Here is an 18,612-nt window from a genome sequence, read left to right on the forward strand (position 1 = left end):
GTAAAATTTCTTTGATAGTACCTGCGTTTATTTGTGAAAAAAACGGAAATTTGGCGAAAATTTTGAAAATTTCGCAATTTTCAAACTTTGAATTTTTATGCAATTAAATCACAGAGATATGTCACACAAAATACTTAATAAGTAACATTTCCCACATGTCTCCTTTACATCAGCATAATTTTGGAACCAATTTTTTTTTTGTTAGGGAGTTATAAGGGTTAAAATTTGACCAGCAATTTCTCATTTTTACAACACCATTTTTTTTTTAGGGACCACGTCTCATTTGAAGTCATTTTGAGGGGTCTATATGATAGAAAATGCCCAAGTGTGACACCATTCTAAAAACTGCACCCCTCAAGGTGCTCAAAACCACATTCAAGAAGTTTATTAACCCTTCAGGTGTTTAATAGGAATTTTTGGAATGTTTAAATAAAAATGAACATTTAACTTTTTTACACAAAAAATTTACTTCAGCTCCAATTTGTTTTATTTTACCAAGGGTAACAGGAGAAATTGGACCCAAATAGTTGTTGTCCAATTTGTCCTGAGTACGCTGATACCCCATATGTGGCAGTAAACCACTGTTTGGGCGCATGGGAGAGCTCGGAAGGGAAGGAGCGCTATTTGACTTTTCAATGCAAAATTGACAGGAATTGAGATGGGACGCCATGTTGCGTTTGGAGAGCCACTGATGTGCCTAAACATTGAAACCCCCCACAAGTGACACCATTTTGGAAAGTAGACCCCCTAAGGAACTTATCTGGATGTGTGGTGAGCACTTTGACCCACCAAGTGCTTCACAGAAGTTTATAATGCAGAACCGTAAAAATAAAAAATCATATTTTTTCACAAAAATTATATTTTTGCCCCCAATTTTTTATTTTTCCAAGGGTAAGAGAAGAAATTGGACCTCAAAAGTTGTTGTCCAATTTGTCCTGAGTACGCTGATACCCCATATGTGGCAGTAAACCACTGTTTGGGCGCATGGGAGAGCTCGGAAGGGAAGGAGCGCAGTTTGACTTTTCAATGCAAAATTGACAGAAATTGAGATGGGACGCCATGTTGCGTTTGGAGAGCCACTGATGTGCCTAAACATTGAAACCCCCCACAAGTGACACCATTTTGGAAAGTAGACCCCCTAAGGAACTTATCTAGAGGTGTGGTGAGCACTTTGACCCACCAAGTGCTTCACAGAAGTTTATAATGCAGAACCGTAAAAATAAAAAATCATATTTTTTCACAAAAATTATATTTTTGCCCCCAATTTTTTATTTTTCCAAGGGTAAGAGAAGAAATTGGACCTCAAAAGTTGTTGTCCAATTTGTCCCGAGTACGCTGATACCCCATATGTGGCAGTAAACCACTGTTTGGGCGCATGGGAGAGCTCGGAAGGGAAGGAGCGCCGTTTGACTTTTCAATGCAAAATTGACAGGAATTGAGATGGGAGGCCATGTTGCGTTTGGAGAGCCACTGATGTGCCTAAACATTGAAACCCCCCACAAGTGACACCATTTTGGAAAGTAGACCCCCTAAGGAACTTATCTGGATGTGTGGTGAGCACTTTGACCCACCAAGGGCTTCACAGAAGTTTATAATGCAGAGCCATAAAAATAAAACAAAATTTTTTTCCCACAAAAATTATTTTTTAGCCCCCAGTTTTGTATTTTCCCTAGGGTAACAGGAGAAATTGGACCCCAAAAGTTGTTGTCCAATTTGTCCTGAGTACGCTGATACCCCATATGTGGGGGGGAACCACCGTTTGGGCGCATGGGAGGGTTCGGAAGGGAAGGAGCGCCATTTGGAATGCAGACTTAGATGGAATGGTCTGCAGGCGTCACATTGCGTTTGCAGAGCCCCTAATGTACCTAAACAGTAGAAACCCCCCACAAGTGACACCATTTTGGAAAGTAGACCCCCTAAGGAACTCATCTTGATGTGTTGTGAGAGCTTTGAACCCCCAAGTATTTCACTACAGTTTATAACGCAGAGCCATGCAAATAAAAAATATTTTTTTTTCCACAAAAATTATATTTTAGCCCCCAGTTTTGTATTTTTCCAAGGTTAGCAGGAGAAATTGGACCCTAAATGTTGTTGTCCAATTTGTCCTGAGTACGCTGATACCCGATATGTGGGGGGGAACCACCGTTTGGGCGCATGGGAGGGCTCGGAAGGGAAGGAGCATCATTTGGAATGCAGACTTAGATGGATTGGTCTGCAGGCGTCACATTGCGTTTGCAGAGCCCCTAATGTACCTAAACAGTAGAAACCCCCCACAAGTGACCCCATATTGGAAACTAGACCCCTCAATGAACTTATCTAGATGTGTTGTGAGAACTTTGAACCCCCAAGTGTTTCACTACAGTTTATAACGCAGAGCCGTGAAAATAAAAAATCTTTTTGTTTTCCCACAAAAATTATTTTTTAGCCCCCAGTTTTGTATTTTCCCAAGGGTAACAGGAGAAATTGGTCCACAAAAGTTGTTGTCCAATTTGTCCTGAGTACGCTGATACCCCATATGTTGGGGTAAACCCCTGTTTGGGCACACAGGAGAGCTCGGAAGGGAAGGAGCACTGTTTTACTTTTTCAACGCAGAATTGGCTGGAATTGAGATCGGACGCCATGTCGTGTTTGGAGAGCCCCTGATGTGCCGAAACAGTGGAAACCCCCCAATTATAACTGAAACCCTAATCTAAACACACCCCTAACCCTAATTCCAACGGTAACCCTAACCACACCTCTAACCCTGACACACCCCTAACCCTAATCCCAACCCTATTCCCAACTGTAAATGTAATCTAAACCCTAACCCTAACTTTAGCCCCAACCCTAACTGTAGCCCCAACCCTAACCCTCGCCCTAACCCTAGCCCTAACCCTAACCCTAGCCCTAACCCTAGCCCTAACCCTAACCCTAACCCTAACCCTAGCCCTAACCCTAGCCCTAACCCTAACCCTAGCCCTAGCCCTAACCCTAGCCCTAGCCCTAACCCTAGCCCTAACCCTAGCCCTAACCCTAGCCCTAACCCTAACCCTAGCCCTAGCCCTAACCCTAGCCCTAACCCTAGCCCTAACCCTAGCCCTAGCCCTAACCCTAGCCCTAACCCTAGCCCTAATGGGAAAATGGAAATAAATACATTTTTTTTTATTTTTCCCTAACTAAGGGGGTGATGAAGGGGGGTTTGATTTACTTTTATAGCGAGTTTTTTAGCGGATTTTTATGATTGGCAGCCGTCACACACTGAAAGACCCTTTTTATTGCAAAAAATATTTTTTGCAATACCACATTTTGAGAGCTATAATTTTTCCATATTTTGGTCCACAGAGTCATGTGAGGTCTTGTTTTTTGCGGGACGAGTTGACGTTTTTATTGAAAACATTTTTGGGCACGTGACTTTTTTTATCGCTTTTTATTCCGATTTTTGTGAGGAAGAATGACCAAAAGCCAGCTATTCATGAATTTCTATTGGGGGAGGCGTTTATACCGTTCCGCGTTTGGTAAAATTGATAAATCAGTTTTATTCTTCGGGTCAGTACGATTACAGCGATACCTCATTTATATCATTTTTTTATGGTTTGGTGCTTTTATACGATAAAAACTATTTTACAGAAAAAATAATTATTTTTGCATCGCTTTATTCTCAGGACTATAACTTTTTTATTTTTTTGCTGATAATGCTGTATGGCGGCTCTTTTTTTGCGGGACAATATGACGCTTTCAGCGGTACCATGGTTATTTATATCTGTCCTTTTGATCGCGTGTTATTCCACTTTTTGTTCGGCGGTATGATAATAAAGCGTTGTTTTTTGCCTCGTTTTTTTTTTTTTTTTCTTACGGTGTTTACTGAAGGGGTTAACTAGTGGGACAGTTTTATAGGTCGGGTCGTTACGGACGCGGCGATACTAAATATGTGTACTTTTATTGGGTTTTTTTTTTATTTAGATGAAGAAATGTATTTATGGGAATAATATTTTTTTTTTTTTTTCATTATTTTGGAATATTTTTTTTTATTTTTTTTACACATTTGGAAAATTTTTTTTTAACTTTTTTACTTTGTCCCAGGGGGGGACATCACAGATCAGTGATCTGACAGTTTGCACAGCACTCTGTCAGATCACTAATCTGACATGCAGCGCTGCAGCCTTCACAGTGCCTGCTCTGAGCAGGCTCTGTGAAGCCACCTCCCTCCCTGCAGGACCCGGATCCGCGGCCATCTTGGATCCGGGGCTCGAGCAGGGAGGGAGGTGAGGAGACCCTTGCAGCAACGCGATCACATCGCGTTGCTGCGGGGGGCTCAGGGAAGCCCGCAGGGAGCCCCCTCCCTGCGCGGTGCTTCCCTGCACCGCCGGCACATCGCGATCATCTTTGATCGCGGTGTGCCAGGGGTTAATGTGCCGGGGGCGGTCCGTGACCGCTCCTGGCACATGGTGCCGGATGTCAGCTGCAATAAGCAGCTGACACCCGGCCGCGATCGGCCGCGCTCCCCCCGTGAGCGCGGCCGATCGGCTATGACGTACTATCCCGTCCAGGGTCAGATAAGCCCAGGGCACCTCGACGGGATAGTACGTCTAAGGTCACAGAGGGGTTAATGACCTTGTAGGGGGCATTCAGAGCAGAATTTCAATATTTGCAGATGACACTTAACTCTGCAGGGTAATTAATACAGAGGAGGACAATTTTATATTACAGGATGATTTATGTAAACTAGAAGCTTGGGCTGATAAATGGCAAATGAGCTTTAATGGGGATAAATGTAAGGTCATGCACTTGGGTAGAAGTAATAAGATGTATAATTATGTGCTTAATTCTAAAACTCTGGGCAAAACCGTCAATGAAAAAGACCTGGGTGTATGGGTGGATGACAAACTCATATTCAGTGGCCAGTGTCAGGCAGCTGCTACAAAGGCAAATAAAATAATGGGATGCATTAAAAGAGGCATAGATGCTCATGAGGAGAACATAATTTTACCTCTATACAAGTCACTAGTTCGACCACACTTAGAATACTGTGCACAGTTCTGGTCTCCGGTGTATAAGAAAGACATAGCTGAACTAGAGCGGGTGCAGAGAAGAGCGACCAAGGTTATTAGAAGACTGGGGGGTCTGCAATACCAAGATAGGTTATTACACTTGGGGCTATTTAGTTTGGAAAAACGAAGACTAAGGGGTGATCTTATGTTAATGTATAAATATATGAGGGGACAGTACAAAGACCTTTCTGATGATCTTTTTAATCATAGACCTGAAACAGGGACGAGGGAGCATCCTCTGCGTTTGGAGAAAAAAAGGTTTAAGCATAATAACAGACGCGGATTCTTTACTGTAAGAGCAGTGAGACTATGGAACTCTCTGCCATATGATGTTGTAATGAGTGATTCATTACTTAAAATTTAAGAGGGGACTGGATACCTTTCTGGAAAAGTATAATGTTACAGGGTATATACACTAGATTCCTTGATAGGGCGTTGATCCAGGGAACTAGTCTGATTGCCGTATGTGGAGTCGGGAAGGAATTTTTTTCCCCAATGTGGAGCTTACTCTTTGCCAAATGGGTTTTTTTTTGCCTTCCTCTGGATCAACATGTTAGGGCATGTTAGGTTAGGCTATGGGTTGAACTAGATGGACTTATAGTCTTCCTTCAACCTTAATAACTATGTAACTATGTAACTATGTAACTATGTAACTATGTAACTATGTAACTATGTAACTATGTAACGGTGGTGTAGTCGCCCTCAGCAACCGGTCTTGCAAACGGACTGTTGTGATGCCTGGCTGCTATCCAAAGTATACCGTGTGCTGATCATTTTGCGAGTTTTGGACATTAAAAGACATTTGCTTAAAATCTTTATGTGGTCACTGACTTTTTGTTGCATTGCACCAACCCTGGTACAGGTGTACTGTGCTTTATGTAGTTTATCAAAGTCCTGTTTGAAAATAGTCAGTTTTAAAAGAAATTGAAAAGTCAGGATAAAGAGAAACTCTGTTATTGTGCAGAAATTCACACTTGGCCTCACTGCACATTTAATGTTGTCGATCATAAAGTGAAGTTTGGTCAGAAAGACTGGACCTGGTCTTGTAGGGACCATATGATCACATTCAGCAGCACAGAAGGGAGAGAAGGGAGATTCATCCGATAAGATCTCAGGGTTCTAGGAAGCCAACAGCATGTAAGGTTTCCGGACTTTCCTGGTGTCTGTTCGCCCTGATCCAAGATGGAGTCTTGGATCTCGCCCTGTCATGGAACTTTCTGTCTGTCCTGATTATTAAAGTCCGGGTCATGTGTTCTCCTGTGCCTGAGTATTTTGTGCTGCTGGCTCCTGAGCTTCTGCCTGTTTGCTGGTAACTCCCTGCTTCTGCTGCTCACTACTCGGTGGTCTGCCTCACCCCATTCAGCTACCTCTCGCCTCTGGATCTGCTGCGACGGGCAGCACACCGGTGGAAGGATCTCCTTTGTTTGCAAAACTTTTCCCAGTGTTGTGCCTCTTTGCACAACCACACCAGGTGAGCAAGATTCAAGCTGTGCTTTTCTCTCCAAGAAAGATCTATTCATCTACTACGCTTAGATAACGCTCTCCTTTTTACCCATTGTCCTCTCTTTTCCAGGACTTCATTCACACAACGCACCATCTGCGAATTATTGGACTCCCACCAGCAAGTACTCTGCGAACATGTGATCAAGTTATTGCTGGACTTCCTCACTTAAGTACTGTGTGCATTTCCATTAATAACCTTATTGGACTTCATCGTTTAATGTCTTGTTCGCTTCCACGTCATTTCCTTGCTGGACTGGTTCCTATTAGGGGTCGCGCACCGCTACTCTGTTTGCTGTGATTTGCTATATTGTGCTGAGCACCTCGTTACTATTGCAGGAATATCTGTATTATGCTCTGTTCGCTATCCTGTTTGCTATTATGGTATTTACTATATAGAGCTGAGGCCCTCGTTACAATTGCAGAAATATCTGTGTAGGTTCTGTTTATATTTCTGTTTTGAGTAAATACATCTTTTGCTTTATCCCACGCGATCAGATTCCGTAGTACCCATATAATTATTAACCAGCATCATTACCCTCCGCTTTCTCTTACAGGCCCATCATAATATTTGTCTTCAAGTGATTTCCTAACTTTTCAGCACATTCTACGTACGCTGTCATTTGGCTTTATAGTTTACAGATCTGGGCAGGTAACAGTGTCTCCTAAACCCAGGGGGTAGGTGGATCTACCAGGTTGTAAGTTCTATAGAAAAGGGCTTTCAATGACCAAAGTCATTAGAACAGTTTTGGGTGGAGGAGAATGTTGTGGTCTAGAGGCAAAATGGTGATCATGGTAATACGGCCGGACTACACCACCGATAAAGCAGCCACAGCCGGTGATGAGAAGAATCTGTGACTTCTCTGCATTTAGTGGTCACTACTCACCTGGGTAGCCATATGTGGGAATCTCCTCTTTACACCGCTCATCCCCTCTCATATATGTCTCTGTAGTATTAATATGGGTCAGATCTTCACCCTGAAACAAATATTATAAAAGTCACCGACACATGGAGAAGTCACATCTATGATCAGCTTGTTAAGAATACGTATATGACCTGTAGATATTCAATCATGGACTCTTTGCTGAATATATATACTGTATACAGACACTGCATAATGAATAATACTGAATAATGTTAACCCCTTTCTGACATTGGACGTAATATTCCGTCCATGTGACCTGGGCCTATTTGACCATTAATGGAACATTACGTCATTGTGATCGCCCGCGATAAAGGGGAGTGTGTGGGCGATCGCCACCGGGTGTCAGCTGATTCTGACAGCTGACACCCGGCACTAGGTGCCAGGAGTAGTCACAGACTGCCTCTGGTACATTAACTCACAAAACACTACAATCAAACACGATCGCAGCATTCCAGAAGCTGACAGAGGTCTGTCAGCCCTTCTGCCTTGGGATTGGAGACATCGTGGCAAGATGCGGGGGTCCGATCGTTGCCATGGTGAACCAATGTCATCATGACGACATCCGGGTCACCAGAGCTAGGAAACTTGCTGATCATGTGCAGTGCATGATCAGCAAGTCTCTCTGTCAGTGCAGAGCTGACAGTTTCTACAGCATGGGGCTGCTGCTACATCTATATGATATAGAAGCGATCAGCCAGCAAAAAATGATTATCCCAAAGACAAGTAAAAAAGTTTCCAACATCGGGCGTACATTACTCCCTCCCTTTGATGCAGGCTCCTGCAGTGAGCACACATCTTTCCTGGCACATACAGTGCCTTGCAAAAGTGTTCGGCCCCCTGGAACTTTTCAACCTTTTCCCACATATCATCCTTCAAACATAAAGATACCAAATGTAAATTTTTGGTGAAGAATCAACAACAAGTGGAACACAATTGTGAAGTTGAACGAAATTTATTGGTTACCGTATTTAAAATTTTTGTGGAAATTCAAAAACTGAAAAGTGGGGCGTGCAATATTATTCAGCCCCTTTACTTTCAGTGCAGAAGTTCATTGTGGATCTCTGAATGATCCAATGTTGTCCTAAATGCCTAATGATAATAAATATAATCCACCTGTGTGTAATCAAGTCTCCGTATATATGCACCTGCTCTGTGATAGTCTCAGGGTTCTGTTTGAAGCACAGAGTACATCATGAAGACCAAGGAACACAGCAGACAGGTCAGTGATACGGTTGTGGAGAAGTTTAAAGCCGGATTTGGATACAAAATGATTTCCAAAACTTTAAACATCCCAATGAGCACTGTGCAAGCGATCATATTGAAATGGAAGGAGTATCATACCACTGCAAATCTACCAAGACCCGGCCGTCCCTCTAAACTTTCATCTCAAACAAGAAGACTGATCAGAGATGCAGCCGAGAGGCCCATGATCACTGTGGATGAACTGCAGAGATCTACAGCTGAGGTGGGACAGTCTGTCCATAGGACAACAATCAGTCGCACACTGCACAAATCTGGCCTTTATGGAAGAGTGGCAGGAAGAAAGCCATTTCTAAAAGATATCCATAAAAAGTGTAATTTAAAGTTTGCAACAAGCCACCTGGGAGACACACCAAACATGTGGAAGAAGGTGCTCTGGTCAGATGAAACCAAAATCGGACATTTTGGCAACAATGGCAAACGATATGTTTGGCGTAAAGGCAACACAGCGCATCACCCTGAACACACCATCCCCACTGTCAAACATGGTGGTGGCAGCATTATGGTTTGGGCCTGCTTTTCTTCAGCAGGGACAGGGAAGATAGTTAAAATTGATGGGAAGATGGATGGAGCCAAATACAGGACTATTCTTGAAGAAAACCTGTTGGAGTCTGCAAAAGACCTGAGACTGGGACAGAGATTTGTCATCCAACAAGACAATGATCTCAAACATAAAGAAAAATCTACAATGGAATGGTTCACAAATAAACGTATCCAGGTGTTAGAATGGCCAAGTCACAGTCCAGACCTCAATCCAATCGAGAATCTGTGGGAAGAGCTGAAAACTGCTGTTCACAAATGATCTCCATCAACCTCACTGAGCTCGAGCTGTGTTCCAAGGAAGAATGGGCAAGAATTTCAGTCTCTCGATGTACAAAACTGATAGAGACAGACCCCAAGCGACTTGCAGCTGTAATCGCAGCAAAAGGTGGCGCAACAAAGTATTAAGTTAAAGGGGCCGAATAATATTGCACGCCCCACTTTTCAGTTTTTAAATTTCCACAAAAATTTGAAATAACCAATAAATTTTGTTCAACTTCACAATTGTGTTCCACTTGTTGTTGATTCTTCATCAAAAATGTACATTTGGTATCTTTATGTTTGAAGCATGATATGTGGGAAAAGGTTGAAAAGTTCCAGGGGGCCGAATACTTTCGCAAGGCACTGTAACAGCTGTTTTGAACAGCTGACATGTGCCCGGAATACCCATGGGTGGAATCGCAATCCACCCGCTGCTATTAACCCGATAAATGCCACTGTCAAATGCTGACAGCGACATTTAACATGTGCTTCAGGAAATCGCCATGGAAATACGCCCACTGGTGACCCCCATCACATGATCGCGGGTCACCGGTGTTTTGGCATGACAAATGGAGATTTCCTGGAGACCTCTATGGTTACCAGTGCTGGCTTGCTGTGAGCACCACCCAGTGGTCGGTGCTCATAGCAAGTGAGTAAATCTGCTATATAGAGGCGAACTGATTATCGCCTCTATATCGCAGAGCTGATTGGGTTGTGGCAGCTTCTAATCTAGTCTCCCATGGAGACTATTGAAGCATGCCAAAAGTAAAAAAAAAAACCTTTTTAAAAATATGAAAAAAATATATAAAAGTTCAAATCACCCCCCTTTCGCCCCATTCAAAACAATACAAATAAAATCAAACATACACATATTTGGTATTGCTGTATTCAGAATCGTCCAATCTATCTAGTGAGAAAAAAAATCAAAAAGCCAGAATTATGATTTTTTGGTCACCACGACATTGCATTAAAATGCAATAACAGGCGAACAAAGATTGTATCTGCACCAAAATAGTATAATTAAAAACGTCAGCTCGGCACGCAAAAAATAAGCCCTCACCCGACCCGAGATCATGAAAAATGGAGACGCTACGGGTATCGGAAAATGGCGCAATTTATTTTAACAAAAGTTTGGAATTTTTTTTCACCACTTAGATAATTAAGAACCTAGACATGTTTGGTGTCTATGAACTCGTAATGACCAGGAGCAGAGGCGGGGAACCTCAGGCCGCAGGGCCATTTACGGCCCTCAATGACCTTTTATCAGGCAGGGAGATGTACTTTGATTACAACCAGCCCATTAATTTCTTCTTGCTCTGTTAGCACACACGCAGTGTTCAATATTGAACACTGAAGGGCATGCAATGAAAGATTATGTCCTGAAACCAGTGCTAGAGTCAAGATGCACTGTGTGGGCGGAGTTTGTACGGCCCCCGAAAGGATGCTATAAATATCCAAATGGCCCTTGGCAGAAAAAAAGATTCCCCATCCCTGACCTAGAGAATCATAATGGGCCAGTTTTAGAATTTAGTGAACCTAGCAAAAAAACCAAAACAAAAAACAAGTGTGGGATTGCACTTTTTTTGCAAATTCATCGCACTTGGAATTTTTTTTCCTGTTTTCTAGTAAACGACATGGTAAAACCAATGGTGTTGTTCAAAAGAACAACTCGTCCCACAAAAACAAGCCCTCACATGGCCATATTGACAGAAAAATAAAACAGTTATGGCTCAGGGAAGAAGTGGAGCGAAAAACAAAAAAGATGAAAAAAGCTTTGGGGGTTAAGGGATTAAAATAATTGTAAAAATATTTAAAAAAAATAATAATAATAATCAAAAAATCAATATATATTCTATCTCTAAAAAAAAATTTGAACGAAAAAAAACAAACAATAAAAGTACACATATTTCATAGAAAGTTAGAGTTGGAAGGGACCTCCTGGGTCATCGTGTCCAACCCCCTGCGCAAAACAGGATTCACTAAATCATCCCAGACAGATGTCTGTCCAGCCTCTGTTTGAAGACTTCCATTGAAGGAGAACTCACCACCTCTCGTGGCCGCCTGTTCCACTCATTGATCACCCTAAGATTTGTTTTTTCTAATATCTAATCTGTGTCTCCTCCCATTCAGTTTCCTCCCATTGTTTCTTGTCTTTCCTTGTGCAAATGAGAATAAAGCTGATCTTTCTACAATGTGACAGCCCTTCAGATATTTGCAGACAGCTATTAAGTCTCCTCTGTCTTCTTTTTTGCAGCTAAACATTCCCAAATCCTGTAACCGTTCCTCATAGGACATGGTTTGCAGACCGGTCACCATTCTGGTCGCTCTTCTCTGAACTTGCTCCAGTTTGTTGATGTCTTTTTTAAAATGTGGTGTCCAAAACTGGACCCAGTATTCCAGATGAGGTCTGACCAAAGAGGAGTAGAGGGCAATAATGACTTCACGTGATCTAGACTGTATGCTTCTGTTAATACATCCCAGAATTGTATTTGCCCTTTTTGCTGCTACATCACACTGTTGACTCATGTTCAGTCTGAGATCCATTAGTATACCCAAGTCTTTTTCACACGTGCTGTTGCTTAGCCTTATTCCTCCCATTCTGTAGATGCTTTTTCAGTTTTATTGCCCAGATGTAGTACTTTGCATTTTTCCTTGCTAAAAACCTTTCTCTTAGTTGCTGCCCACTGCTGCAGTTTATTTATATCTTTTTGAATCCTCTCTCTTCTCTAGTATTTGGTATCGCCGCGTCCGCAAAGACTCAACCTATAAAACTGACCCACTAGTTAACCCCTTTAGTGAACACCTTAAAAAAACCAAGATAAAAAACAACGCTTTACCATCATACTGCTAAACAAAAAGTGGAATAACACGCGATCAAAAAGACGGATATAAATAAACATGGTAGTGCTGAAAACGTCAGCTTGTCCCACGAAAAAGCCGCCATACAGCTCCATCAGTGGAAAAATAAAAAAGTTATAGCTCTCAGAATAAAGTGATGCAAAAATTATTTTTCTATAAAATAGTTTTTATTGTATTAAAGTGCCAAAACATAAAAATTCCCCTCATAAACCAAAGATCAATATAATACGTGCAAGACAGATGTCATCTTGACCCAGCAATATTCATTAACCCCTTCATGACCTTGGCATTTTTCGTTTTTCCGTGTTCGTTTTTCGCTCCCCTCCTTCCCAGAGCCATAACTTTTTTATTTTTCCGTCAATTTGGCCATGTGAGGGCTTATTTTTTGCGGGACGAGTTGTACTTTTGAACGACATCATTGGTTTTAGCATGTCGTGTACTAGAAAACGGGAAAAAAATTCCAAGTGCGGTGAAATTGCAAAAAAAGTGCAGTCCCACACTTGTTTTTTGTTTGGCTTTTTTGCTAGGTTCACTAAATGCTAAAAATGACCTGCCATTATGATTCTCCAGGTCATTACGAGTTCATAGACACCAAACATGACTAGGTTATTTTTTACCTAAGTGGTGAAAAAAAAATTCCAAAGTTTGCTAAAAAAAAAAAATGTGCCATATTCCGATACCCGTAGCGTCTCCATTTTTCATGATCTGGGGTCGGTTGAGGGCTTATTTTTTGCGTGGCGAGATGACGTTTTTATTGATAGCATTTTGGTGCAGTCCCGTTCTTTTGATCGCCCGTTATTGCATTTTAATGCAATGTAGCGGCGACCAAAAAAACGTAATTATGGCGTTTCGAATTTTTTTCCCGGTACGTTGTTTAGCGATCAGGTTAATGCTTTTTTTTAGTTGATAGATCGGGTGATTCTGAGCGCGGCAATACCAAATATGCATAGATTTTATATTTTTTTTATTGATTTATTTTGATTGGGGCGAAAGGGGGGTGATTTAAACTTTTATATATTTTTAATTTTTTTCAATTTTTTTTTTTTTACTTTTGCCATGCTTCAATAGCCTCCATGGTAGGCTAGAAGTAGGCACAACTCGATCGCCTCTGCTACATAGCAGCGATCTGCTGATCGCTGCTATGTAGCAGAAATGGAGGTGTGCTGTGAGCGCCGACCACAGGGTGGCGCTCACAGCCACCGGCGATCAGTAACCAACAATGGAGAAGCATCGCCGACCGCCGATCATGTGACGGGGGTCGGCGATGACGTCATTTCCGGCCGCCCGGCCGGAAGCGGTAGTTAAATGCCGCTGTCTGCGATTGACAGCGGCATTTAACTAGTTACTAGTTGCGGGCAGATCGCGATTCTGCCCGCGCCTATTACGGGCACATGTCAGCTGTTCAAAACAGCTGACATGTCCCGGCTTTGGTGCGGGCTCACCGCGGAGCCCTGCATCAAAGCAGGGGATCTGACCTCGGACATACTATCCCGTCCAAGGTCAGAAAGAGGTTAACCATTACAGCAATAACCATTAGAGTAATAACCATCATAATAAAGATAATGCCAAAGATAAAGACATGTGACATGTGGGCAGCAGGAATCATGAGTGACTAGCAGTAATTAGTAAGCAATGATGTCATGTGTGGAAAACACCTGATTTCTCTCTATAAATACTGTGCATCTCGACTAATAAAACCAGAAATCATTTCAGACATGACTCGCTCTTGTCCTGTGTTTTCTCCGGCCATAAACCGCCAAGATACAATTTGGCAGCAGACCATTAACATGACAACACCCGCATCTCCTGTGCCCTAACACTGCCTCCCAAAAATCGGAATAGAAAGCGATCAAAAAATGTCATGTGCCTGAAAATGGTACCAATACAAATGTCAACTCGTCCCACAAAAAACAAGCCCTCACACAACTCTGTGGTTCAAAATATGGAACTATTTTTTGCAATAAAAGGCTCCTTTTAGCGTGTGACAACACCCGATATAAGGCCTTTTGACACGTCCTGATATTTCCGGTACAGGAGATGTCAGTGTCCTTGTTTGTATTATGTGTGACACCCATGTGGCATGCGTGAGCTGCATCAATACCACACAGATGGACGCCGGGGAAGAAGTGTTACAGTAAGCGCTGTTCCCCGACGCCGGCTCTCATCATTCTCCCCTGCTCTGCCGGTGATCACAGGGGAGAATGATGAGTTATATTTAAGTGATAAAAGAGACAGCAGGCGGTGGCTGATGGGACTATTACTCCCACCAGTCTACCGCTGCTGCTAATAATAACAGTGATAGCAGGAGCGCCTGCTCTATAAATAAATAAATGAAAAAAACGGCCTGGTTCCCTTGTATTTTCTATAACCAGCCAGGCCAAACTCACAGCTGGGGGCTGCAACCCTCAACTGTCAACTTCAGCAAGGCTAGTTATCAAGAATAGAGGGCTCCCCACGCTGTTTTTTTAATTGCGTTCTTTAAATAAATAATGAAAAAAACAATGAATATAATGTGTATATACCTTACCAGTACCGTTGCTGCGGACTGGTATGAGGGGGTGCCCGGCGGTGCTGTGGGTGCCCGACGGTCTCCCATGCCGCTGCGAGGGTCTCCGTTGCTACAGGGGTCTCTGTCGACATTTTGTGAAAGGCCAGAGCCCCCCACAGTTCCATGGTTTCCTGTGCGGTGGACTTCGGGAAAATGTCCGCCGAGGGGTGGTGCATGCACAGATGGAGATCTCGGCACCCAGATCTCAGGAGATCTCCATCAGCGCATGCGCCGCCCCCCGACGGCCGTTTTCCCAGAGTCCACCGCACAGGAAACCATGGATGAAACTGCCAGGGGCTCTGATGATGAGAACATTATACTGCCTCTGTTCAAATCCCTGGTTAGACCGCACATGGAGTACTGTGTACAATTTTGGGCACCAGTGCTCAAGAAGGATAAAATGGAACTAGAGAGAGTACAAAGGAGGGCAACAAAATTAATAAAGTGGATGGGAGAACTACAATCCCCAGAGAGATTAGCAAAATTAGAATTTACACATGGAAACCCAAGGAGCAATGAAGTATAACTGAAAATATGATTCTAAGTATAAAACAACACTGAGCACAAGACCTTCACAGTCGTCTACACATCATAGGTGAGATCTCCTGACACCTTCTCTTAATCTACCTGATGATCCTGAGGAGCATTGGTTTCTTCTTGCTTGCAGTCTTGTGGAAGAAGAGGACGGGGACATCTCTTTGGTGTTGTCCTCTTACTGGATAGGTCTGGAGGAAACACATACAGGGAGTGAATTCATTCTTTACATAGAGATATTTATAGGCCGTGTGTATTTAGTCCTGTCTATTACCTGGAGATGTGAGCGGCTGGGGAACCTCCATTATGACGTTCTTGTACAGATCTCTGTGTCCTTCTAAATACTCCCACTCCTCCATGGAGAAATAGACAGCGACATCCTGACACCTTATAGAAACCTGATACATACAATGATACAGTCATCCCCCCGATCCCTTCATAGCGTTACTGTATAATGTCCCAGCATTCCCAGCAGTGTCACCTCTCCAGTCAGCAGCTCAATCATCTTGTAGGTGAGTTCTAGGATCTTCTGGTCATTGATGTCCTCATGGAACAGGGGGTGAGGTGGAGGACCCGTGATTGGGCTCAGGGGTCTTCCCCATCCCTCAGACACAGGGTCCTGACAGCGATCACTAGAGGTCTTCTTCACCACTGTGTAATCCTGGTAATGGAGAGACACATTAATAAATCTCACTACAGACATTTCCAGAGTCCTCACCTCTCCAGTTCTGTCCATCTGTTATTCCCATAGATAAGAATGATGTAATGTGACAGCATCAGAATCTCTCACCTCTCCAGTAAGCCGGAAGAGGATCTCTAGGGTGAGGTGTAATATCCTCTCCGCCATCTTGTCTCTGTCCATATCCATCTTTGATGGGTAAATCTGGAAAATTTTCTTTTGTAGAAGATCTTCACTGAGAGGATCCGATATTGTAGAGACCTGAATGAGAAGATGAGCCGATGTAACATCATAAGAATCCCATGTAATAATACAATTACTGGAGATAATAAGGGAAACATATGAGGACATTTATTATTTTACAGTATTTAGTTTCCTTCTTTACATCTACTAATAAATCCTATATATTTAGGCCACAGACAACAAGCAGTTTCCTCCTCGGAGTCGGCAGCTGAATACGTTTCTCATAGACTCATCTTCCATAACGCTAATTCTCGTCTCATTTACCGACCCTGGAATCGGAATTAGCAATACTGCAGGAGATATTCATTACACGCGACATGAGAAATAACTACTTCATGATGAGGACGACATCTTCATCTTCTACTACGGCTCTAGAGATATATGTGGCCAGGGTTGAGTCATAGTTGATATATATAGAAGTGCCCCCACTGCCTGTCGATATTTCTCGTTGTTAGGTAACAGGTCATCTTCTTCCAGTTTCAGGTAGGATGATTCCATTGGCGTTGATACACCTTTGGCCTCCGTCATTCCGAACTTATCCAAAATTGAATTAATCTTTGCACTTTGATTTAAAAGAAAACTTCCATCTTCCTCTCTCTGGATGTGGATTCCTAGATATGTCACATTTCCTAGGTCTTTCGTTTCAAAATGCTGGTTCAAAGTTTTAGTAATTTTCCCAATTTCAGCTTCTTCTTGATGAACTACAATTACATCGTCCACATAAGAGAATATACATCCATTTTCCTTCTGTATATCTCGTGTACAGGCATAGATCCGCTTGACCTCTTTTAAATCCTTCTTCTAACAAGACTTTGTTCATTTTAGTGTTCCATGCTCTCGCCGATTGCTTAAGACCATAAAGAGATTTTTGTAGTTTGCAAACAAGATTCTGTTCACCTTCCTTTACATAACCTTCAGGTTGAGTTATGTATAAGTCCTCCTCAATTTCACCATTTAAAAATGCAGTTTTGAAATCCAAATGTCTGACAAACATCCTTTGTACTGCAGCTACCGCCAACAATGCTCTAAATGTTGTCTGCTTGGCGACCGGGGAAAAAGTAGCATCATAGTCTTCGCCATATTTTTGAGAATATCCTTTTGCGACCAACCTCGCTTTAAATCTGTGGACTTTACCTTCAGAATCATATTTGGTTTTAAATACCCATTTGCACTTAATTGCCTTTTTATCCTGTGGTAACTCAGTGAGTTTCCAAGTTTGAAGTTGATGAAGCGAGTTCATTTCTTCATTCGCGGCATTTCATCCCATGACTGTGGTTCTGACTCAGGCAGTGTCTTCACAATGTAGGATAAAGGTTTAGCTTGTATTCCTTTGTTTGATCTTGACGACCTTCTAATTTCAGGTTCACTTAGGCCTTTTGTTGTTCCTTCAGTGGTTGAAGAGTCCAGCCAGACTTCTACATTCTTTTCTTCGTTGTCTTGTAATTGTGATTGAGATTGTTGTTTTTGTTGTTTCATCTGGACTACTGGCATAATGTCATAAAACTTGGGTGACACGAAGTTTTCATCAAACACTACATCTTTACTTATTGTGACCTTGTTTGTTTCTGGGTGTAAAATTCTATAACCTTTCTGGGTTTCACTGTAGCCTACCAGGATGCCTTCCTTGGCATGAGATTCCCACTTAGTTCATTTTTCTTTGGGCACATGTGCAAATGCTTTACTTCCGAAAATCCTTATGTGTTGTAGTTTTGGTTTTGTACCATTCCATTGTTCAAATGGAGTTTTCTCTATCGCTTTACTTGGTAGTCTGTTCTGAAGATAACAAGCCGTCATAATAGCTTCGCCCCAATATACTGTAGGCAAATTTGCATCAAATAACATACTCCTTGCGCTTTCACAGAGTGTCCGGTTCCTTCTTTCTGCTACACCATTTTGCTCAGGGTTGTATGGTACAGTAGTTTGAAATATGATTCCATTTTTCTTTAAAATGCTCTGTGTTTCATTACTTGTATACTCAGTTCCATTATCTGCACGTAAAGTTTTTGGCATTCTTCCAAACTTGTTGTGTACTTCAGCTAGATATATTCCAAGTTTCTCTGGAACTTCATTTTTGCTGTGAAGTAAATAGACAACTGTATATCTTGAATTGTCATCAATAAATGTAAGAAAATATCTTTTCTTTCCAGGGGTCTGAGCAGGGGCGGACACAAGCAGCAATGGGCCCCTGTGCAGGAAATACGTCCGGGGCCCCCTCATGCATGTACACTGTATATA

The 18,612-nt window shown here is 42.4% G+C and overlaps 1 protein-coding gene across 2 annotated transcripts in view; it reads right to left on the minus strand.

The window, feature by feature from the left end:
* The window catches only part of LOC138667347 (oocyte zinc finger protein XlCOF7.2-like), a 53,669-nt gene that overhangs the window by 23,923 nt on the left and 11,134 nt on the right, over positions 1-18,612 (minus strand). For both annotated transcript variants that reach the window (XM_069755575.1, XM_069755574.1), the window contains exons 2-6: positions 16,246-16,395; positions 15,937-16,116; positions 15,730-15,853; positions 15,549-15,646; positions 7,415-7,505 (exon numbers count right to left, since the gene is read on the minus strand). In XM_069755575.1, coding sequence (XP_069611676.1) covers positions 7,415-7,505; positions 15,549-15,646; positions 15,730-15,853; positions 15,937-16,116; positions 16,246-16,395 — 643 coding nt within the window. The remainder of the gene's footprint in view (positions 1-7,414; positions 7,506-15,548; positions 15,647-15,729; positions 15,854-15,936; positions 16,117-16,245; positions 16,396-18,612) is intronic.

The sequence above is a fragment of the Ranitomeya imitator genome, chromosome 2 (assembly GCF_032444005.1).
Source record: "Ranitomeya imitator isolate aRanImi1 chromosome 2, aRanImi1.pri, whole genome shotgun sequence".
Classification (NCBI taxonomy): Eukaryota; Metazoa; Chordata; class Amphibia; order Anura; family Dendrobatidae; genus Ranitomeya; species Ranitomeya imitator.